Below are 20,820 nucleotides of genomic sequence, written 5' to 3'. Positions count from 1 at the left end.
AGATATCAACTTATGTATATCAAGCCCAATAGAACATTTTCAATTGGTTTGGTTAGCCTAGTAATGAGTCTGATAAAATAAGCTAACTTTAACATCTTTATCAAACCTGATCTAATTTACATATAAGACAACTCTTTTCACATCTTACATTAATCCAACAATAAACACTATATTCTGTTTTCATCTCCCACGAAGCAGTTAAGTATCGGCTTTCCGAATTGGAACTGCCCTAGGAAACAGCTGCGCACTTTCGAAGGCGATCTTATATTCCCCTTTAAAACTCTCTAGCCTCAACAGGGAGGAGAGTATCTGAGACTCGAAAAGCCGACTCAAACTGATAGACTCAAACGGCCAAAGTCTCAGTTCTAGTTCCAGTGAACGGCGATCAGTTGTGAAGCAAACGCCGAGCCGAAAGCAAGCTGAGTAGCATTAGCCAAGAAATGTTGATACATTTATCTTCCGAAACTGAAAAGTGTTAATTGAGAATGGATTTGACTGGTAAAAATGTGGTTTACCTCGGTGGCTTTGGGGGTATTGGCCAAAAGGCTTGCGCCCAGCTGCTCGAACGCCAGATCAAGGTGGGTTCGACGTTCGATAGAGACAAGTTTTCCTCCTCAACTCTCTGTGGACCTTTTAGGCGCTGGCCATATTCGATCTGACGCTGAACGAGCAGCTCTTGGCGGCATGGCAGGCGCAATATCCAAATACTGATATATTCTATCAAAAAGTGGACATCACCCAGAAGTCAGAGATTGAGGCAGCCTACAAGGCAGCGGCTGAACGCTTGGGTCACTTCGATGTGGTTGTGAACGGCATTGGCCTGATGAACGACAACTTTGTGGAGCTGACAATTCAAATTAATCTGGTGGGACAATTTAGATAACCTATCTAGTATTCCAGCGAATAAACAGCTTCACTTTTCAGCTAGGCTTAATCCAAAGCTCCTTTATAGCCTTGGAGCACATGGATAAGAGCAAGAGCGGTCGAGGTGGAGTCGTGATCAACATCTCTTCGGTGGCTGGAATTCAACCAACTCCACTCATGTCCGTCTACTCGGCCGCCAAGCATGGTGTGACAGCCTTCACTCGAGGACTTGGAGTGCGTATCACCAGACTTAAATTTCAACTAAGATTAACTCTCTATCTCTCTCTCTTTCTCTTTATACCTCCCAGAGTGCGCAATTTTATGAGCAGACTGGCGTTGCTTTTATAACCGTCTGTCCAGGGTTTACGGACACGCCTCTGCTCTTCGACATGATGAACAAGATGACATTCAAGCCTCGCACAACCATCGACAAGCACACACACAAGGTCCAATCTCCCGAGATCTGTGCCTCGAATCTCGTCAAGGTCATCGAACAGGGCAAAAATGGCAGCGTCTGGCTGCTGGAGCTGGGCGAAATGAAAGAACTCGATATGCCCGTTATGTGGAGGCCAACGCTGCAGAGCTGAGCATACTCCAAATGCAATAAAAATATTTGAAATATATCAAATCAACTTTCCAGACTTGTTAATTGTGCTAAACTCTCGCATCATTCGAAAATCTTACTCATAATCAACCACAGAAATTTTTATATGCATTAGAATCAAACCACAAGAATCGAACGCAAGACTATGGTCAGATGACACTAGCTGAAAGTGTTGACTGTGCTTGAACGAGCTTGAATATAGTATTATATTATAATTGTTAAAACAAAATGTTTAATAAATTCCATATGTTCGACAGTTTTGTTTTTCGAATTTTGTTCTTTGTTTGTGTTTAAAAACCCACCCAAGTTCTGTCATTACTTCTTCATATAAAGCACATCTACTATTAGTATTATTTAATAACTTTTATTGAGAATTCTCGCACACACACACATTAATTCGTTAAGTTTTGCTCAATTTCTAATACATTTATATTTCTGAAGTTTATGAAGAAAATTCAGCACACAAAAAAATTACACACAAATATATATATATAATTAATTGAGTTGGTTTTAAGACCGACGCTGGAACAATTACAAAAACAAGACAAAAGTATCTGTCAGATACAGCAGCTTGTAGTTGTATATATATGTATGTATATTAGTTGTTTAAGATCGGTTATGGTATGCTTTTACAATTAGTTAGTTAGTTTAAGATTATTATTTTAATAATAATTAGTACATATCTATGGAAATATAAAGACATTTGTTTGTTCTCCCATTAAACTGGGAGTAGTTCATATGTTAACTGTAAATTTCACATCATCACAATTTAAGATTCTCCAACTATAATAACACAAATCTATGCCTCATCGCTGAATATTCCATATATCATTTATTATTATATATTATTATTATTATTTTCATGTTTTGTACATATATTCAAAGTGTGGACATTTCATGGGATTTCTATTTGTTTAGATAGCTGGCAAAATGTTGGTGTATAGCATGAACTTTGGTATTTTTTTTGTATTTTTTTGTATTCTTCTTAGTATTTTCGATATTCTGGTATTGTCCGTGGCCCAACACATTTGATGCATCAGGTTGGAAGCGTATATACTATACATGGATAGATAAACTATTGTAAGTCACTTGGCCAATTGAAAAGAAGCGCATGGTTTTTGCAGCTACTTTTATATTTCGTGAAGCACTTGAGTAGAGCGTAGATCAGCTTTCTATATACTATATAAATACTGTATATACATATATGCATATATCTATTACACTCAGATTGCAAAGTTTGGTATTCAGTTAATTTATGTTTGTCGAACTTCACTAACCCTAATCACAAGAGGAACAGAAGCGTCTATATCAAATAGGCATATACATGTATATAGATCTTTATACATATATATAATTAGTATTAGTATATATAACTATGTATATGACGTTAGTTGAGAATTGTGTCTCAGAACTTTGAATCGATTGTCCATAACTAGATTACTAGTTTACTGTTTACTTAATCATAGTTAACTTCGGGTGGTATTTCGTTATTTCTTAGTGGGTGGTGGTATCGTTTAAGTTTCTAAGTTTTCAATTAGCTAAATGTATAATCGGCTCTGATATGTTGCATACACGCGTTCTTTATAACGCACATATATCTATAAATATGACTCATATATTAACCTAAAATTAAAATCAAAAGCAAAAAAATGAAATTTAATCGAAAAATTTATTGGCAAAATAAAATAAATAAAAATTGTTTCTTTTTTTTTTTTTTTTTTCTTGGGAGGGTTAACAGAAATCGAAATCGACTTAATATAATATTTAGTAATAATACAAAAAATACGTGTATTAAATATAATACATATCATAATATATAGCATATAGAAAATAGTTAGTTTTTCCTTCTTTTTTGACGATTTACACTTGGAACCGAAGTTCTTCAAGCAGAGATATAATCATTTTTGTTAAGGGCTTACAAAACTTCAACAATGTCAGTTATGAACCCATTGGGCTTAGACTTGAGCTGCACCACGATCACTATACATATTCAATTTTTCAATTCGTGTGCGGTGTCTTTTAAGTACACAAAAGGTTTAAGGTTTCGGATGTGTAAGTTTGCTTGATGATTCGTTTAACAACACTTAACGAAAATGTGGAACTAGAGACCAAATTGGTTTTGCAAACAAATTACAAATACATATTACAAATCTCATTCGTTTTCATATATATATATATATCGATCGCATTCAGTGCTCATCAATTCATTTCTTTCCTTATTACATTATACAATATCCAAATGAACTTATTGGAAATATACATACATAGGTACATATTCTTTTTCTGCATATACATACAATATCATTTTCTATATAAAAAAACATAAATAAATATGTATGTATTGCTTGTTTTAACCAAACAGAACACTCTGTTATCGCATTAACAACTGAGAAAATTAAATATACATTGGATCGATCAGCTTGCTGTCTATATTTTTCTTTGCTTTCTTTTATACATATCATTTTAATAAACATATTCATTTCTAATATAGATCAAATCAGGATCAGTTATATATATATATATATTTATATATGTTTCATGTAGCATCGCTCGATCTCTGTTATATACTATGATAGATAGGTATGATAGGTTCTTGACTTTTGCTTAAAATATATTTCATATTTCTATATATATAAAAATCCATTTTAGTTTATAGCATTTAGAATCAAGTCTTTAAGCAAACAAAAAAAAACTAATATTTGTTTATCGTTCTGATATTAATATATAATATTAATATATCAATTAAAAATTTTAACGCATGTATTACATACGTATTTAATTATAAGTTTAATATATATTTATATATCAATTATATAGTATTTTGTAGTTATTTTAATAGGGCTGCAAGTTTACAGTTCAACGAGTACAACGTAAATGGGACATGATTTTAATTTATTTTCAATAAATTTAATAATATAGTACAATAGTTAACAACATCGCACAATAGCGTTATTAAAATTTCTTTAAGAAATATAAACATTTATCCACGCATACTTATATAAATTATCAAACGTATGTGGGTCGCCCCCCCCAATCCCCTACTCAAATTCTAATCCCAACTCTTTAGATAGATATATAGATATATATGCATATATATCATATATCCATTTTGCTTTCAGTGTATATATAAAAATAGTTTTTCGATTTCACATAGTTAATAATTAAGGTGAAAATTTAATAAAAAATCTATTAAAAACTTTAAATAAAAACCAACTAAAAATTGTATTTTTATTCGCTTCAGTCACTCGACCCGCCTTCGGAACTACACGCATCATATCAGCATTATGTATGTTGGCTTTAGCACTTTGGCATAGAATTCCAGTGCAAGGGGTTTATCGGGATAAAGTCGTGTACTCTCATGGAACTAGGTCTAGAGCTCTTATAGCGGGACTCTACACAGTTTCTTTTAAGCGGACGCTGCGAATAATGTTTCCCCTGCAGCTTGACTCGCTCTTTCCTTCAATCGTGTTTCTACATTTGGATAGCAACTATACAACACCTATGGAAATGGCGAATCATTAATTTGTTAGCAATTTCAATAGTATACTAGATCTATATGTTATTGTTGTGCTAAAAGATCGTGGCTAGTTGTAGACATCAATTATTCTAAGCACTATGTGAATCAAATATTAAACCCAAATTAACAATAATACGGACTATAGTTCGATCAATCCGAACATGAAATATATAACATATATATATCGTATATATATACATATATATATATATATGCTTGACAACACCTTTAAATAGACAATTATATAATTAAAATTCTAATTTCCCCTACCCAAATGTTCTTGAATTTTTTTCCTTTTGTTATGTTCTGTTTCTGTTCCTGTTACGTCTCATCTTACTTCATGGACCGATCGAATAATGATCAACCTTTAACTATTTGCTAAAGTTAGTTAGATTGCAAAATTCTAGAATTTCTTAGCTGTGCGGTTTACAAACCTGTCGTAATGTCCTCTATATGACATTTTGTAAAATGATTGCATTATGTTTCCACTCCATCGATCATTCGAACGAACGATGTTTTGTTATATATATATATTTATATCCTTGGCCTAGTCCAGCTTTATGCCGCTATCATCCGGATTTGACCAGACCTCCACAATGTCCACTAGCTTCTTTTCCAGCTCGCTCATCATGCCGCTATCGATGCCACCCTCCACGCTATCCTCGGACATCAGCACTGGCTTCCTATCCTGCTGCTTCAGTCTTTCCGTTGGCGCGCTGCTTGTGCTGCTGTTCCAATAATTGCTCGCCGGGCTGCTGACATTCGCATTCAGTTCGCTATTCCAAAGGAACACGCTATCACGTCCAGCGACGTTCTGTAAATGGAATTGATTAGCTGGGAAGCTTAACTAAATTGTATGTCCCACCTTATTGGCATTGGTGTTGTCATTGTGCTCTGGTTTATAGCCTGGCTTGGGCTCAAATCCTGCATAGCTAGTGCTCTTCTCGCTGAGGAACTCATTATTGTTTTTCGTCTCATTCTCCACGAGCCAGTTGTTCCAATTGTTTGTCACATTGCGTTTGGGACAAATGGGACCATAGCGGCTGTTTATCGATGACCCGCTGGGCACATCAAACGTGGACGCATCGTCATCCAATATGGAATCGGAACGCACAAAGTTCGCCGAATCCTTGTTGCTGTTATTCCAGAATATCAATGAGTTGTTGTTGTTGGTGCTGCAGTTGTTGTTGCTATTGTTGGTGCTGCCGGTGTTGCTGGGCCTAAACAATGGCATGGATTCGCTATTCACTGCACCCTCGGCCAACGGCTCAATGTTAACAGTACTCGGCGGTTTCTTTTCATAAAATGAGGTATCAGCTGTTGCATGTGAAATCGTCGACATAACTCGACTGGGATTTTTGCTGGACGGCGGCGGCGGTGGCGGCACTAGCGTCGGCATATATGGATGCTCCCATGGATTATTGCCGCCTAGTTTTTGTGACATCTCGACGTTGCCTTTGGCCTCGTTGCCAAAGTAGGGCGCATGATAAACATCCGCTGGAAGCATGCTGCAGAAGCTCTTGTGATTATGTAGGTTATTGTTGTTGCTGTGGTTGCTGTTGCTGCTGTTGTTGCTGTTGCTATTGTAGTTCGGTGGGTTGATACGCGCTGCATTGCGTGGCGGTGGTGCAAAGTTAAAGCGTTGCTCGTATCCCAAGGGGGGTGGGGGTGGTGGCACCAGCAGTCCGTTGAGCGCCGTATGTGGCTGCTGCTGCTGCTGTCGCCCCATGGGACTGTGGTGCGCACTTAGCATCTGTGGATGTACGGCACCAGGCGATAGATTGTGTGCCGCTGGTGGCATATTGCAATTGGGATCGAGAAAGCCGCGAGCAGGCGGTGCTGGTGGCGGTGGTTGCATATAGCGTATGGGCGATATGGGCAGCATGGCACCAGTGGGCACTTCGCTGGCCAACGGCAACGGCTTCTTATTGCCTGGTGGCATGTTGGGCATTGCCATGTTCATGGGTGACTTAATATGCTTTCCACGATTGCGTGCTCGATAGCGCTCCACTTCCTCCTGCGAATGGGCAAATGTGCAGCTGGCTCCCCGTGGACAAACGCGTCGATTATTGAGATCGCGGCACAGACTAATTTTGTACTTGGTGTTGTTGTTGTTCGCAGATCCAACCGCGAGATTACTGTCCTGCGGCTTGCGTACGCCATGGTGCTGCAAGTACTGAACCAGGCCCATTACAGCATGCCGTACAGCGTCCAAAGCTTTCGACACATCCTCCCAGGCCGCTGTCTCTACGCACGGATCAATGCTGGCCAAGTATTGCAGATGAGTGTGCAAAAGCGCCAGCTTGGCCGGATCGCTGGTGCGCTGCAGTGCAATCACCAGCTCCTGCACGGACTGTGCAAAGGCGGACGGCGTCTGCAGCTTGTCAATGATGCTCTGCATGTGGGATTTGTGTTGTATGTCGCCGTACAACAGCGAAGACCATTGCTCGGGAGCAATCCGTAGGCCAGCCTCTGTGGCTATTTGTACAATCTGTGCATCGTGTTCACGTCTCAGTGCATCGTAGGTGCGAAACTCCTCCTTGAGCTGCATCAGGGAAGAGTCTGCCTCGCGCTTGGACACCTTAAAGCAGCTAGCGCGGTAGAGCAGCTGCACCACATGACCAATGCTTGTCTTCGAGGCTTGCGGGAAGTGCGGCTCCAGCCGCTGCACCACAAACATGACCAACACCTTGCGAGATAGCGCAGAGCCCTCTTCCAAAGCGAGCAAAACGAGCTTGAGTACCTCCTCTTGCATGGCAGGACCTAGGAACTGACATCCTCGCGTTCGCACCGCTGCCCACAAATTCGAGCTGAGCTGCTGTGGATTCTGATGCTGTAGAATCAGCTCGGTTACGGTACGTTCGCCCAAGGAACGAGCAGCTCGCAAGGCACGAACACGACCTTCCTCCTCCATTAGCTGGCAATTGACAAGAGTGACCAGTTTGCGTTGCATGGGCCTGGTTAGTAAATTACTGCTATTCAAATTCAAAAACGACTTTAAATGCAGGGCCAACTCTTCGATGCATTTCTTGCCCAGCTTATAGCACTTGAGCTCCTCCGGCTGCAGCTTAAGCACACTTGGCGCCAAATCTGCCAGCTGCACCTCCTTGTTGGACACGCGTTTATCACCAACTGCACCACTTCCACTGCTGCCATTGCCATTTCCATTTCCATTTCCGTTTCCATTTCCATTGCCCACCAGTTGCAGTAACGCATAGTTAAAGGGCAAATTGTTGATGTCCGTCACAATTAGAGTCTAAATTACACAATCAAAAAATAATTAAATTTGTTTGAGGAGTTGCTCATGATAGCTCTTACCTGATCATAGGGACATTGCCGATTGTAGAGTGTGGTCAGACAGGGCTTGCATATAGTGTGGCCACAGCCGAGGCTGATCGGCACACGCTGGCTGGCTTCAAACTCATTGCAGCAGATGGGACAGTTGAGAAAGTCTGTCCATGAGGGCGCCTGAATCGGCATGCTATAAAACCAGAGCAAAACATTCGATTTACACACACATATATGATCCAATCTATTATGTCAATAATAATATGTATGTATATACATAAATACATATGTACATGGGAAGTACGTTGCGCTTTTAACTTGTTTTACGATTACCGATACACTGCACCGATACCGTTTCGATACCCCCAACAACGTCAGCTGTCGTTCAACAGCACACACACATTCTCAAACACGCTCACAGTGTATATATATATATAGCTGTACACATTTGCATGTATGCTGGTATTCATACAATATGTCCACGCATGTGTGTATGTGTGCTTGCCACATACCTATGTATATGCAAGAATTTGAAAACTCGCAGCACTTCCTTAAACATTTAATAGTCATTTTCTTTGTATAAAAACTCACTCACACATATATAAGTACATATATGTACAACTGCCGTTCATATATTTATCACCTTGTATATGTAACTGGGGAGAAATTTGTACGTAGTTCAACGTCATCAGCTCATCGTCTGCTTTCTTTTTCCTTCAAACAAAGACACTTTTTTGTCACCAGCGATCCCCCCATCAACAGTCCTGTGCGACAACAAGCATCCCGTATATACATATATAGAAATATATCTATATATACGTATATAACAGACGGTCCTTGAGCCTACCAATAGGACTGTGCCCGAGCCCCCCTTTTTATAAATGAATGACAAATGGCAAACTGCAAGCTGGAGGCAGTGTTACGTTTCACTTTTCACTTCAGTATTCATTTGATTTGTTCGTATTTTGCACTCCATTGATTAGTGATCGTTAACTCACCTTCAAATTGCACATATTATTGCATTAAATTAAAGGTACGAAGTTTTTTTTAATTTTCATTTGGCGATTTACAAAAATGGGGAGTAGAACTGGAAAACTATCGATATTTATTATATTCGATGCATTTTTATACAGTCGATGGTTAGAGGTTATGGTGGCAGCGCTAACTATCGATATTGGCATCTATTCGATACCGACTCAGCTGTTGGTATCAAATTCGTTTGCCTGTATTTTAAAAAAGAAAAATTATAAATTGTTGAATCTATTGATTTAATTTTATTGCATCATTTCAACGTTTCGTATGTCTAGTGTGCGAGATCTTATCCATGTATTAATTCATTAAATTTATATCCAAACTGATAACTTGTTACTCATAGCCGAAAAACGAACAGAAAATTTAGATAAGGACTGCTGATAAGACATATCAAGCAAAAATCCACGATTAAAAGTTATTTGTGTATAGAGATATATAATTGTGAGATTATCAGCTTGGCTCATTGACTAAACACGCTCGTTAACAAACAACGAAATAATTGGATTTTTGTATTTATACAAATTAATGTGCGCTAGTTTTGTTGCTTTGTGCACCGTAACTGGAGGCTTTGCTAATCTGTGTCTTATTAATTGCCACGCCCATGAGCCAATAGACTGCAATGAGAAGAGAATAACATATTAATGACTTCAATGTAAAGATATACAGATCAGTCTATGCTTACAAATGCCCAGCACAGAGAGCGCTGTTATCAGACCAGTCCAATTGGATGTAAGGAGGGACGAGATAAGATAATAGAAGATGAAGGATAACGAGTAGATTGCCCAGCCAACAAAGTTAAGTAAACTGCTGAGACGTGGCTTATGGATTTTGTATGGCACTTCCTTCACACCGGACTTCTCGAAGAAGCTGCCCGTCTCATGGAAGCTATCGATGATTCGATCCTTTTCCACAAACAACTTTTGCAGCCAATCCGCTGCCTCCCTCTCGCCCTCCGGCACTTGCTCGAGTGGAATACGACGCATTAACATATAAGGCTCAACAGACTTGCCGTTGAGCAGGGACAGCATGGTGGGAGGTACCTGTAATAAAGCAATATAGGAAATAAAGGAAAATCGCGAAGAGTAATCACTGAAGGACTCACCTTCTCGTCGCTCTTAAAGGCCAAATTGATGTCATAGATGGCGGGACAGATGCCACGCAATGTGGGCAAGCTGGCCGTAAAGCCTTTCGTGCGTGGTATCAAATGATGCTTAAGTGGGGTCATTCCCCGTTCCTGAGCAAACTTAACGGACGCTTCGTGCTTGGCAGGTGTGAATCGTGTGCCCTCTGCATTCAACAGCAACCAGGTGGGATCCGGATAGGAGAACACAATCTTGAGCTGCTTGGCAATAATCTCCTTATCCTTGTCAAAATCACGATTGAGAAAGACAAACTCGGCTAGCCACCAGGCCCAGCCCATGCAGGGCACATATCTAATGGCCTTTTTCGCATAGGCCTTGCAGTTGCCCAAAACTCCGACTTTTTCGCAGATCATCCAGCCAGCCAGCCAATCGATTTCATACTTATGATTCATCATAAGCAGAACATGCTCCTTGCCAGCATATTTCTTCTCATCCTCGGCATCCATATACACTCGCAACTTACAGCCCGCATACCAATCGGCCATGAAAACAAGCTCTGTGAATCATTCGGAAGTATTTTATATTACATTCTATATATGTATATTGAAATCTTTTTACTTACGGCTGTATAAGGAGTAGCAAAGATAGTACATTAATTTACGGAAGAGACGTTTATTGAAGGGCTTTAGGCAGATGTGGAGCAAAAGTTGCAGAAAATTGACGGACAGGCCGCTGGTGAAGAAGGTTATCGCGATACATAGATGGATCAGTCTCAACTTTTTTAGCTCCTGTAACGTAATCATGACTACGCCGTATATACAATGTGCTATAAAAAGAAACAGTAGGTAGAGAAAAATCGTAAACGTTAAAACGCCAATTTTGTATAGATATGTCTCTAGTCCGACTAGCAACTAGCAAATTTACGTAATATGTATGTATGTGTAGAGCTCTCGCCGTAAACTTATTAGCCAACTTTTTTGTAGTTTATGGCCAGCTACTCACTTTGAACTGTGAAACGAATCTGACCAAAGTTTCAATCAATTAGCCAGCTAGCTATTAACAGTAGCTGACTTTAGATAAGGAATATAACTTTACAAATAGATTGTGTTGCCCCTAGATATAGTGCACTATAAATGTCTTTATCGAAACAATCCGAAGGCTGATAGAGCCAGCAGACGGAGGAAGGGTGGGCGGGGTGGAGGTCAGATAAGATTAACAGCAAATGCAATTCGTATAGAATATGGATGTATTCATGAACAAAGTCCGTGCAATCGTTAATTCTCGCAAAGTCACCAATGCGTCTCTGTACGCATTTTGTAACTTCACACTGATTTACATAAATTACGTATGAAAGATACTTTTTCTGTACGGCTAACAAAATGTGAGCGCGCGCGCGTTTATGTATGCATATCGATATATACATATATAGATTATATATATAAATTGTATGAATGTTTGTGTTTGTGTTGTGCGCGTATGACTGTCAGCGTATGCATGTGTGCGTTTGTTTTTGCATGCTCCAATAACCATTAGAAACACTTTTGTTGACAATTCAGTTCAATGATCTCATGTAACTAATATGTTATTCATGCATACGTAAATATATGTATTTAGTTTATATTGATGTAGCCTATATACGCATGTATACAAAGTATGACGATTCACAATCAATTGATCAATCTATAGTGGCGCGACACCAATTGACTTTTTATGCACCATCAAAACATATCTATTTGTATAGCTCACGTTTGTAGTATGCGCGCACTTTACCTTTTGGCAACGTTTATTGTGCGTTTGTTGATTTTGTATTTATTTATTTATATATAGTTGTTTTCGTGTTACTGAGCGCTGAACGGCAATCGATGTACTTTTCGCGCACGCCAACAGCAGCGCCTATCGATTGAATGCAGTTAACAAACAATTGTTAGTGCCGCCCTGGTTTATGCCTATTGTGTAGAACAGCTCTTCTGGCGATTGGCGCCAAAATTTAAAAAGCATTATGATTATAAACACAAATTGTTTATTTCTGGTTCTGATATTGTTATTTATTTTTGTTGTTGCTAAAGCTCTCAAAAGCGGTAAATATTTATTGGTAGACAAAGCTGATAAAAATTACTACTAGAAAACATCATGGGCAATGCCATCCAAATATTTTATACTTCTTTTCGTCGCCTTCGAACTATTCTAAAAACTTATAAATTTTATCTAATCAGCTTGACTCATTGACTGCAGTTATTTAATAAACGAACATGTCGATAAGCAGTCCATGCTAAAGTTCACACTTGTATATTTATGTACATATCTATATACATATATTGATATATTCTATTTAACGAACATGTTTACTTTTCAATTCTTTATTTAACTTATTATCAAATCGTTTATAAAAATCGTTAACAAGAAATATACATATAAATGCATGTACATAGTGCCTAAATCCCCGTTTAAAAGAACCCGGTTAAAACTTAATTGGTTTTCGCTTTGCTATCGGAGACGCCATAGTCGGATCCTTTGCTGACCTGCGTAACGTTGTCTGCTTTTCTCAGCAACACCAAAACTGAAAGAATTAAAAAAAAAAAAAAACATTTTTATAAATATGAAATTTGAAAGCAATGCAGCACACTCACATAGCACGACTAGAGCTACTACAAAGATGACGCCACCCAAGTTGGCACGCAGCAATGATACGATCAGATAATATATGAGGGAGCCAATTGAAGAGATGCCTATGATGCTGAAGACAAGCAGACTGATGGGGCGTGGCTCGAAGACGGTGCAGGGCATTTCCTTGATGCCCGACGTCTTGAAGAAGCTGCCCGACTCGTGAAAGCTCTCGATTATACGATCCTTTTCCACATAGAGATTATGCAGCCAGGCAGCGGCCTCCTTCTCGTCCGTTGGGATTTTCTCCGTGGGGAACCGTCGGACAAGGATGTACGGATTCAGTGTCTCACCAGTCAAGACCGAATTTAGATTTACAGGCACGTCTGAGTCCGCTTTGAATGCCACATTCATGTCGTAGATGGCCGGGCAGATGCTACGCAATGTGGGCAAGCTGGTGGTGAATCCTCTCGTGCGTGGTATCAAATGATACTTGAGTGGCGTCAAGCCCTTCTCCTTGGCAAATTTCAGGGCGACCTCGTGCTTGGCGGGTGTGAAGCGTGTGCCCTCCGCTGTGAGAAGCAACCAAACAGGTTCCGGATAGGAATAGATGATTTTTAGCTGTTTGGCAATAATCGCCTTATCCTTCTCAAAATCACGATTGAGGAACACAAACTCCGCCATCCACCAGGCCCAACCGAGCACTGGCAAATACCGAATTGGCTTCTTGGCAAATGCTTTCGATGTGCCCAACATTTTCAGTTTATCGAGGAGCATCCAGAGCACAAGCCAATCAATTTCGTAGTAGTGATTCATTAAGACTACGCCATGCTCCTTGCCAGCATACTTCAAGTCCTCGCTGTCCATATAGAGGTGCAATCTACCGCCTCCATACCATTCCGCAAGGACGACCATCTCTGAAAAAGAGTCAGTACACTTTTAAGTGATGAATCTATATAATCTATGGACCTTACTTACGTGAGTAGAATGCATACAGGGGATAGTATATTAACCTTCTGTATAGACTCGGGCTAAAGGGCTTGATGAATAACATTAGCAGACATTGTACGATATTACAACCGAATCCACAGGAGAAGAATGTGATCGCAATTATCAAACGTGCGACCGTACTCCTCTTCAGAGCCTTTACCGAAGCCATGTTGGAACCTAGAGATAAAAAATGTTCGAAAAGTTTAGACATATTTGTATAAAAATTATATTATATTTTTAAATTATATTTCCAACTTGCTTAAAAGTATATTATATTTTTAAAATTTTAATTAGTATAGATTGATAATTATTAGACAATTTCGAGCTTCCGCGGAGATAATAATTCTGAGCTGATCATTTCATATGACAAAAAAAAAATTTTAGTTCGCATGACAAACAATTTTAAATCCAGCGATTCCTTTATAATGATTCTGTTCTGCTCCTTTTTCCAATTGTGCAAACTTTACTTGGTTAACTCCAATAGCTCTAAGGAATCACTTCAATTGGAAATAATTTACAAAATCCTTTAATTGCTTAGGGAACTAGTTCACTTGGATATCATCTTCTATAGCAGGACTGCGCTATATGTATTCAAATATAATATCACATAACATTATCGCTTCACCCTGACGACCTTTACGTAACTGAACATGCATATAACTGTACTAACTAAACATTTATATCAATTATCACATATATGCACATAAACTCATAAACTTCGATCAAGATAATGTTTTCCCATATGCAAGATCACCGTTTCAATTATCATTAGCAAATGAGACACACTCACCCGAACTAAATAGATTTGGTAGCTGAAGAGAGACAAACGAGCTCCTTTCTTACACAGCCAGCTGCTGTGCTCAACTAAATGCCGAAATGTGTTTAACTGTTTCTTCCAGTTGTAATTCCATTGACTGTGCGCTGATATTGGTGATTAACAAACTAATCACCCTTTACCGTTATCAATGGAAAGAGAGAACAAATGTCGCACTTGTCGCTGGCGTTGCCGCGTCGCTGTTGTTGTTCGATGGGTAGTATGGCCAAGATAGAGGAAATGAAACGCGCACTTCCATATATTTATACATATGCATATGTGTGTGTGCGTGTGTGAGAATATTTTTATGACCCGGCAAGGTGGCCATAGTTCATTCGAACGAATTTTACTCATTACACGCTATTAATATCGGTATCAGACCCACACAATCACCTGCAGTCACTTGTTTAATGTTATAAATGTGTGTATGTGTGCGTATTCTCTATATTACTTGATGTGCGACAAATGACTAGTTCAAAACCTTATTCAAATGTTAATGATCATTTCGTGTTAGCGGCATTTATTAAAAAATGAGACCTAGTGATATTGCTTTGCTTTTGCTTTTAGCTTTGCGCTGGAAAACAATTCTAAAAATAATACGAAGATGTGAATGTTCTTAAGGCATTATGTGCGAGTTGTTATTTAAATACTAGAGCTTTGATAGCACATGCATATCGGTGTGTCGGAAGCGTTGCGCAATGTCGATAAGCTTTCAGATCCGATATATAATCGATAAATTGCTAATTTATGAACAAATAAATACTCCTCAAGCAAAGTGTTCAATCTGTTATAATGTAAAGCTATCTGCATATTGCATTAATTCCAATTTATTCATTTTTACCAATTATTGCACAAATTTGGCCATAGCCTTTTGAAAATTAGGAGTAAGTCTCTAAAATACTTTTGTTTACTTGATTTAAATTTTTTCAGCGAACAACGGCAGCGAGGGCTGTTATTTAACATACTCAACAGCTGTTAATGGTTTTGTGTCTGTTAACGCAATATTGTCAATAACAGCAAAAACATTTCTTCTTCTTTTTAATGTCATTCTCCACTGTTCAGACACGAATAAAAGCCGTCGTCGCCGCAAATTTTTTGCAATGCTAGAAAATAATTAAAAAATTAAAAGTACTATTCCAATTGTCAAAAGGTGGAGTGCGTGCAGTCAGAGAAGCATAATTTTGCCTCTAGGTCAAACGTACAGTAAGCGTTTGCGAACGACAACAAGGGACACAGAAATTCTGCCGGCAGACGCAGACGCTTTCTTTCCTGCAAGAGCGAAAAAAAAAAAAATAAAAAATTGTGCAGCGTGTAAGTATGGCAAACATACATAATCGTTTGATCCGACTACATGTATTACAGATTACAGTTAATTGTGAGTGTGTGCTAATCTGTTTTGAGCCATGTCGAGCTTGGAAATTTACGACTCGTCCAATTCGCAACTGAGCAGTGATGAATATAGTCACGACGAAGACGATGATGGATTAATGGATATGGCTGTGAGCAAACAACAATCGCAACCCGCCAAGTCGGCCAACAAATCGAACGACACTTCGCCGACCAAAACAGACAGCACCGCCTCCACCACGCCACGTAAACTGTCTGAGGACTTGGATGCCATTGCCGTCGCCAGAAAGCCGCCAGCTAGTCGAGAGCACACACAGCGTCAAATCAAGCAAATGCAGCGGGATAATCGGGCTAATTTGTATTTCAAGCGGCGCAGCATAAAATGGTATGTAGAAGTCATCTGGTTACATCTATATTTTATAAATTTCCAGATCCGCCTAGAGTTTTTTTTATTGAAAGTACAACTTTTCATGCTCATGCAACTGCTAGTCGCTCATTGAACTTATGAACCAACTTATTATGTCTGTCTGTTCCAGCTTTCACTCTTTAAGTTTTACGAGAAATCTCATATCTCGAAGCATGAGTTTCTTCTCCGTGCATTAATGTAGCTGAATTATTTTTCATCTTCCCCCTTCTACTGAGGATATGAGCGAACTCTATAGGTCTGCCACTGAGAGTGTCAAAGTGACAGGAATAACAGAATATGCTAGTCTAAGCCGCAAATATTAATTGTCAATAGGCTCATCTCTATTCCATCTGTCACTCTTAAAATGAGGCAATTGTCAGTTTCAGTGTTATCTAGCACTACTTCATGCACATCTGTCACAGCATTTTTAGAAGCAAGAAATTAGCAGTCCTTCAAAAGTCATTAAAATTTCAATCAGCAGCAAATCGCCTCAAAGCAATAAAGAAATCCATATATTAAAAAAGTGGGAGAGTCTATATAAATTTCTTATTAAGTGAAATTTCGATTTCTTAAATATCTTTTGATAAACTAACCTCTAACGTTTCTCCATTAATAGGTTGAATCAACGCTTGAACAATAAAACTGACTACATGAGTCAGTTGAAGCGGGCGTTGCCCAAGCATCAGGCGCAGGCCAAGCGCATGGCCGATTACCGTGCAGCCAAGCAAGCCATCGAACGGGAGCAGCAAGAGCGCCAATTGCACCAGAAGCAGCTGCAACAGCAGCAGCGTAGAGAACGCACTCCTAGTCGCAGTCGCAGTCGCAGTCGTACAGGCAGCCTGTCGCCGGAGCTGATATGCCTGGATGATGATGACACTCCAGAGAAACCCAACGATATTCCAGCTGTAAACTTGCACCAGCAGCAGCAGCAGCAGAAAATCGACTGCAAGGACACCACCGCCGCCGTTTGCCTTACAGCTGGAAATCAAATCAGAAGCAGAGGCTACTCCTGCTGAAAACGGTTCCGTGCTGGATGAGTTCCTTTCCATGAAACCAAGCATAGCAGCTGAGCCTGTCATCGAAGCAGCAGCAGGTTGTAATAACAGCGAACAGCAGCCGCCGCTGCAAGAGTTGCAGGAGTTGGTTGTACCAGCTGCAAAGGCCGAAGTTAGCTTGGACATGGTTGTGCAGGAGGCCACACTAAAACGTCGTCGCTCACCTACACCACCGACGGCTGTGGATCCACATGCTGAGAAGCGCACCAAATCTTTGACAACTGTAGATTTGGATGATGAAATTATAGAACTAACACCTTATGCAGAGCCTGCAAAGCAGCCAATACCAACACCAACACCAACCCCGATAGCAACACCACTAACACTACAACAAGCTATGCCAGCACCACCGACGACTCCGCAGCATAAGCCAGTCATTAGATCCAATGCTGACCCCTTGAACGTATTCAAAGTAGGCTCACCCTATTCTCTGTCTCCGTCTAGTGGTATGGAATACTATGTTCAGAAGAAGGTGCTCTGCCAGCAGCATCTGGAGCAAACACAGCCAGAGAATCTGGCTGCGGTGTCGCTTAGCCTGGAGACACCTTCGCCGTCCATTGAACCGATGAACATAGCCTATCCTAATCAAAAGCAACTGGATGTGCCGAATATACAAACAACGACAAACGTCACAGTAGGTCAAGCTGTAGTCGACTATAACTCTTTTGGTACGCCCTACACAGCTCAGCAGCCGGCTGCGCAGGTACTGCAACAGCCTCCGCAGGTACTGCAGCAGCCTCCACAGGCACAGCAGCTGCCTCCACAGTCGCAACAACAGCTGCTACAGCAGCCACAGCAGTTCCAGCAGCAACAGCAGGAGCAACAGGCTCCGCAGCAACAGCCCCGCAACAGCAACAGCAACAACAACAACCACCCACATCATCACCACGTACCAAGCAACGCGATGGTGAAAGTAAGCAAACGCAAACTAATCAGGCTACAGCCACTTCCAATAATTCACCAGTCGATCTGGACAATAGCAATAGCGATGCGGTCTTTCATCAGCGCATCAAGGATCTGTACACGGAGCTGGACGACATTATGTCGGATAAGGTGCGAGCTGTTAAACCAGAACTCAAGTCCTATGGCGAGGAGAAAATGCGCATTGAAGCGGATCTCAAGACGTTGGATAATTTGATAGCCCAGAAGGAAGAGGAACACAATCGTCTACTACATTTGCGCACCGTCAAGGAGGAGTTGCTGGCGCGCATCGAACGCAAGGAGCGCATACTTATATTGAAGGAGATTCTGCCCTCCATACTAAACAAGAATTGCAGCACCTCGGAGCTATACGAAATGCATACGCTGCTGATAAATGAACAAAACTCGCCAATGCCATCGAGATATGGCCGCAACTCAATGCAGCAGTTGATTGACAGAGTCGAAAATGGACTGGATGAGATAAAGATATTGCGCAGGTACATATATATGGGTTTATTGAACAATTTCTTGTTACTTATGAGAATTTTTATTTATAGTGTCTTGGCTATGCAGAGCAAGGCTCCTCGGGTGGCTGAGGTCCCCATGCCGCCACCTCCACCTCAACATTATGAGACGCCGTCGCTGCACAGACGTGACTCAGTGCCAGCTATGCGTTCATCCTTGCTAGCCAATCGCACATCAACCTTTGCCCGAGGAACTAGCATGCAGGAGAACGAACAGCTTCAGGAGCTGAGCAAGCGCAATAAGCCCCCTTCTCGGTAGAGTCAGCAGATATTGTTGTATATGAAGAAGTTGATTTAGTCCATTTACTTTGCAGTTATCAGCAGCTGATCAATGAGTCCAGACAGCTGACTGGTTCTACAGCCGATCTCGCTGCCACCTCCACATATCGCCAAAACGAATCCATAGACACTCTGCCACGCAGCCAGCTGGATAACAATCATATTGATGAGCTGCCCCTCAATCCGTTGTACAACAGCAGCCCACTGGCTGCTAGCCAGGGGCGCAAAAACAGCAATACAAATACACAAGTGGGTGCACTGAAGTCTCAAACAATCCCATATTATATCTATGCTAATTTTAGTTGAACGATCTACATTCCATGCACCGCGCGGGTATGCTGCAGAGTCTCGATTCGCTGGATCGTGCCGTGAACCAAACCAATCGCAATACCATAAACAATCATAGCAATCGCTTGAGCTCTTCTACGAATGGGCCGGACTTAGAAGCGGAGCGTCGTTGCCAATTCTGTCTACGCTATAAGGCCACCTACATGTGCGCCGCCTGCCAGAATCAATGGTACTGCAGTCGTGAGTGCCAGGTGAGCTAGGATGGTCTATATATATAACATTATATTTAACAATTTGAATTACTTTCAGGTGCGCGCCTGGGACACACATTGGGAGTCGTGCCCCAATTAGGATATACTCGCTGTATCAGCATTACTACTACAATTAAATACATACATACATATACATATGTGTATGTACATATATATATATGCATAGTAAACACCTAAATGCAAGCCCCCACTATTTCATACATTTATATCAAACACTCATTCGTAATCGTAAAGTTTCGCTATCGGAATTTATAATTGCAATGCATTAAAACTAAAAAACGTACACGTAATTAACACACACACACACACACACACATATTCCATTCATATTCAAGTGTCGACAATTACAATAGCTCAATATTCGCAAACACCATTAAAAAATTAAATAACAAAAATATATATAAACATGCTATACTCAGTGTTAAATTAGTTACTTATATTGATGTACTTCAAATCTGGCAGCTGTAACTGCAGTTGCCTGTTTCTTGATTGACTTTAGTTGATATGACCTGGCCGATCAGCTATATATACATACATACATATATATACGTATAAGTTGCACTCGCAAGCAATTTCATTAATTTTTATAATTTACTACGAACTGCTGGAAAATTTAAAAATCTTATTGAGGCTTTTAAAATTATTGAAAATTTTACGGAAATTTGGGCTTTCCATTCATAATAAAAGTTCATGCCATTTTCTATTGCATATTTTCGTGCACCTTCAATATATATGTATGCTTTATGTCGGCATTAAATAGGTTCTATTACTAACAGCAAATGTGTTTTTGGTATAAAATCGATTTTGTTTTCTTTTTAAGTTTTCACTGCTTGTTTTATTTTACCCATGTGCAACATCTAGTACTATATCATAGATCTTCCATAAAAGTCTATGGATTTGTGGATTAGTTTTAAACTTTATGGTAAATCGTATGAA

At 40.0% G+C, this 20,820-nt stretch overlaps 5 protein-coding genes across 10 annotated transcripts; 2 read left to right on the top strand and 3 right to left on the bottom strand.

Annotated features, from left to right (window-relative positions):
* The first annotated feature begins 390 nt into the window (after window positions 1-390).
* Window positions 391-1,496, top strand: LOC6586640 (alcohol dehydrogenase 2). Its single transcript, XM_002012215.3, has 4 exons — window positions 391-578; window positions 638-865; window positions 925-1,098; window positions 1,173-1,496. The coding sequence occupies exons 1-4, from the start codon at window positions 486-488 to the stop codon at window positions 1,449-1,451; spliced, it is 774 nt and encodes a 257-aa protein (XP_002012251.1). The 5' UTR covers window positions 391-485; the 3' UTR covers window positions 1,452-1,496.
* A 2,843-nt stretch (window positions 1,497-4,339) lies between these two features.
* LOC6586639 (roquin-1) lies at window positions 4,340-9,380 on the bottom strand. Of its 4 annotated transcripts, none has more exons than XR_001448914.3 (5): window positions 9,272-9,380; window positions 8,304-8,466; window positions 5,851-8,241; window positions 5,420-5,799; window positions 4,340-5,356 (listed from the first exon to the last, which is right to left on the bottom strand). XR_001448914.3 is itself a non-coding variant. In XM_032733244.2 (4 exons), the coding sequence occupies exons 2-4, from the start codon at window positions 8,463-8,465 to the stop codon at window positions 5,533-5,535; spliced, it is 2,820 nt and encodes a 939-aa protein (XP_032589135.2). In that variant the 5' UTR covers window position 8,466; window positions 9,272-9,380; the 3' UTR covers window positions 4,340-5,532. The 4 variants fall into 4 exon arrangements, 2 of the variants coding, with proteins under 2 accessions (XP_032589135.2, XP_002012250.3); XR_001448913.3 differs by having other exon boundaries at window positions 4,340-4,967; XM_032733244.2 differs by having other exon boundaries at window positions 4,340-5,799.
* Window positions 9,381-9,524: 144 nt separating this feature from the next.
* On the bottom strand, window positions 9,525-12,274 carry LOC6586638 (1-acyl-sn-glycerol-3-phosphate acyltransferase gamma). Of its 2 annotated transcripts, none has more exons than XM_015160455.3 (5): window positions 12,158-12,274; window positions 11,010-11,213; window positions 10,408-10,943; window positions 9,988-10,345; window positions 9,525-9,919 (listed from the first exon to the last, which is right to left on the bottom strand). In XM_015160455.3, the coding sequence occupies exons 2-5, from the start codon at window positions 11,188-11,190 to the stop codon at window positions 9,828-9,830; spliced, it is 1,167 nt and encodes a 388-aa protein (XP_015015941.1). In that variant the 5' UTR covers window positions 11,191-11,213; window positions 12,158-12,274; the 3' UTR covers window positions 9,525-9,827. The 2 variants fall into 2 exon arrangements, with proteins under 2 accessions (XP_015015941.1, XP_043866223.1); XM_044010288.1 differs by lacking the exon at window positions 12,158-12,274 and adding an exon at window positions 11,390-11,642.
* A 454-nt stretch (window positions 12,275-12,728) lies between these two features.
* LOC6586637 (1-acyl-sn-glycerol-3-phosphate acyltransferase gamma) lies at window positions 12,729-15,027 on the bottom strand. Of its 2 annotated transcripts, none has more exons than XM_002012212.4 (4): window positions 14,769-15,027; window positions 13,967-14,155; window positions 13,015-13,905; window positions 12,729-12,944 (listed from the first exon to the last, which is right to left on the bottom strand). In XM_002012212.4, the coding sequence occupies exons 2-4, from the start codon at window positions 14,145-14,147 to the stop codon at window positions 12,853-12,855; spliced, it is 1,164 nt and encodes a 387-aa protein (XP_002012248.1). In that variant the 5' UTR covers window positions 14,148-14,155; window positions 14,769-15,027; the 3' UTR covers window positions 12,729-12,852. The 2 variants fall into 2 exon arrangements, with proteins under 2 accessions (XP_002012248.1, XP_043866222.1); XM_044010287.1 differs by lacking the exon at window positions 14,769-15,027 and adding an exon at window positions 14,682-14,706.
* Window positions 15,028-15,828: 801 nt separating this feature from the next.
* On the top strand, window positions 15,829-20,302 carry LOC6586636. Its single transcript, XM_044010162.1, has 9 exons — window positions 15,829-16,103; window positions 16,162-16,524; window positions 17,162-17,559; window positions 17,612-18,234; window positions 18,267-19,018; window positions 19,079-19,300; window positions 19,360-19,573; window positions 19,627-19,863; window positions 19,922-20,302. Exons 2-9 carry the CDS (start codon window positions 16,196-16,198, stop codon window positions 19,961-19,963), a joined length of 2,817 nt encoding a protein of 938 aa, XP_043866097.1. The 5' UTR covers window positions 15,829-16,103; window positions 16,162-16,195; the 3' UTR covers window positions 19,964-20,302.
* The last annotated feature ends 518 nt before the right edge of the window (window positions 20,303-20,820 follow it).

This window comes from Drosophila mojavensis, unplaced genomic scaffold (genome assembly GCF_018153725.1).
Source record: "Drosophila mojavensis isolate 15081-1352.22 unplaced genomic scaffold, ASM1815372v1 contig_74, whole genome shotgun sequence".
Taxonomy (NCBI): Eukaryota; Metazoa; Arthropoda; class Insecta; order Diptera; family Drosophilidae; genus Drosophila; species Drosophila mojavensis.
The sequence above is the reverse complement of the archived record's forward strand: the minus strand, read 5'-3'. Positions and strand labels throughout refer to the sequence as shown.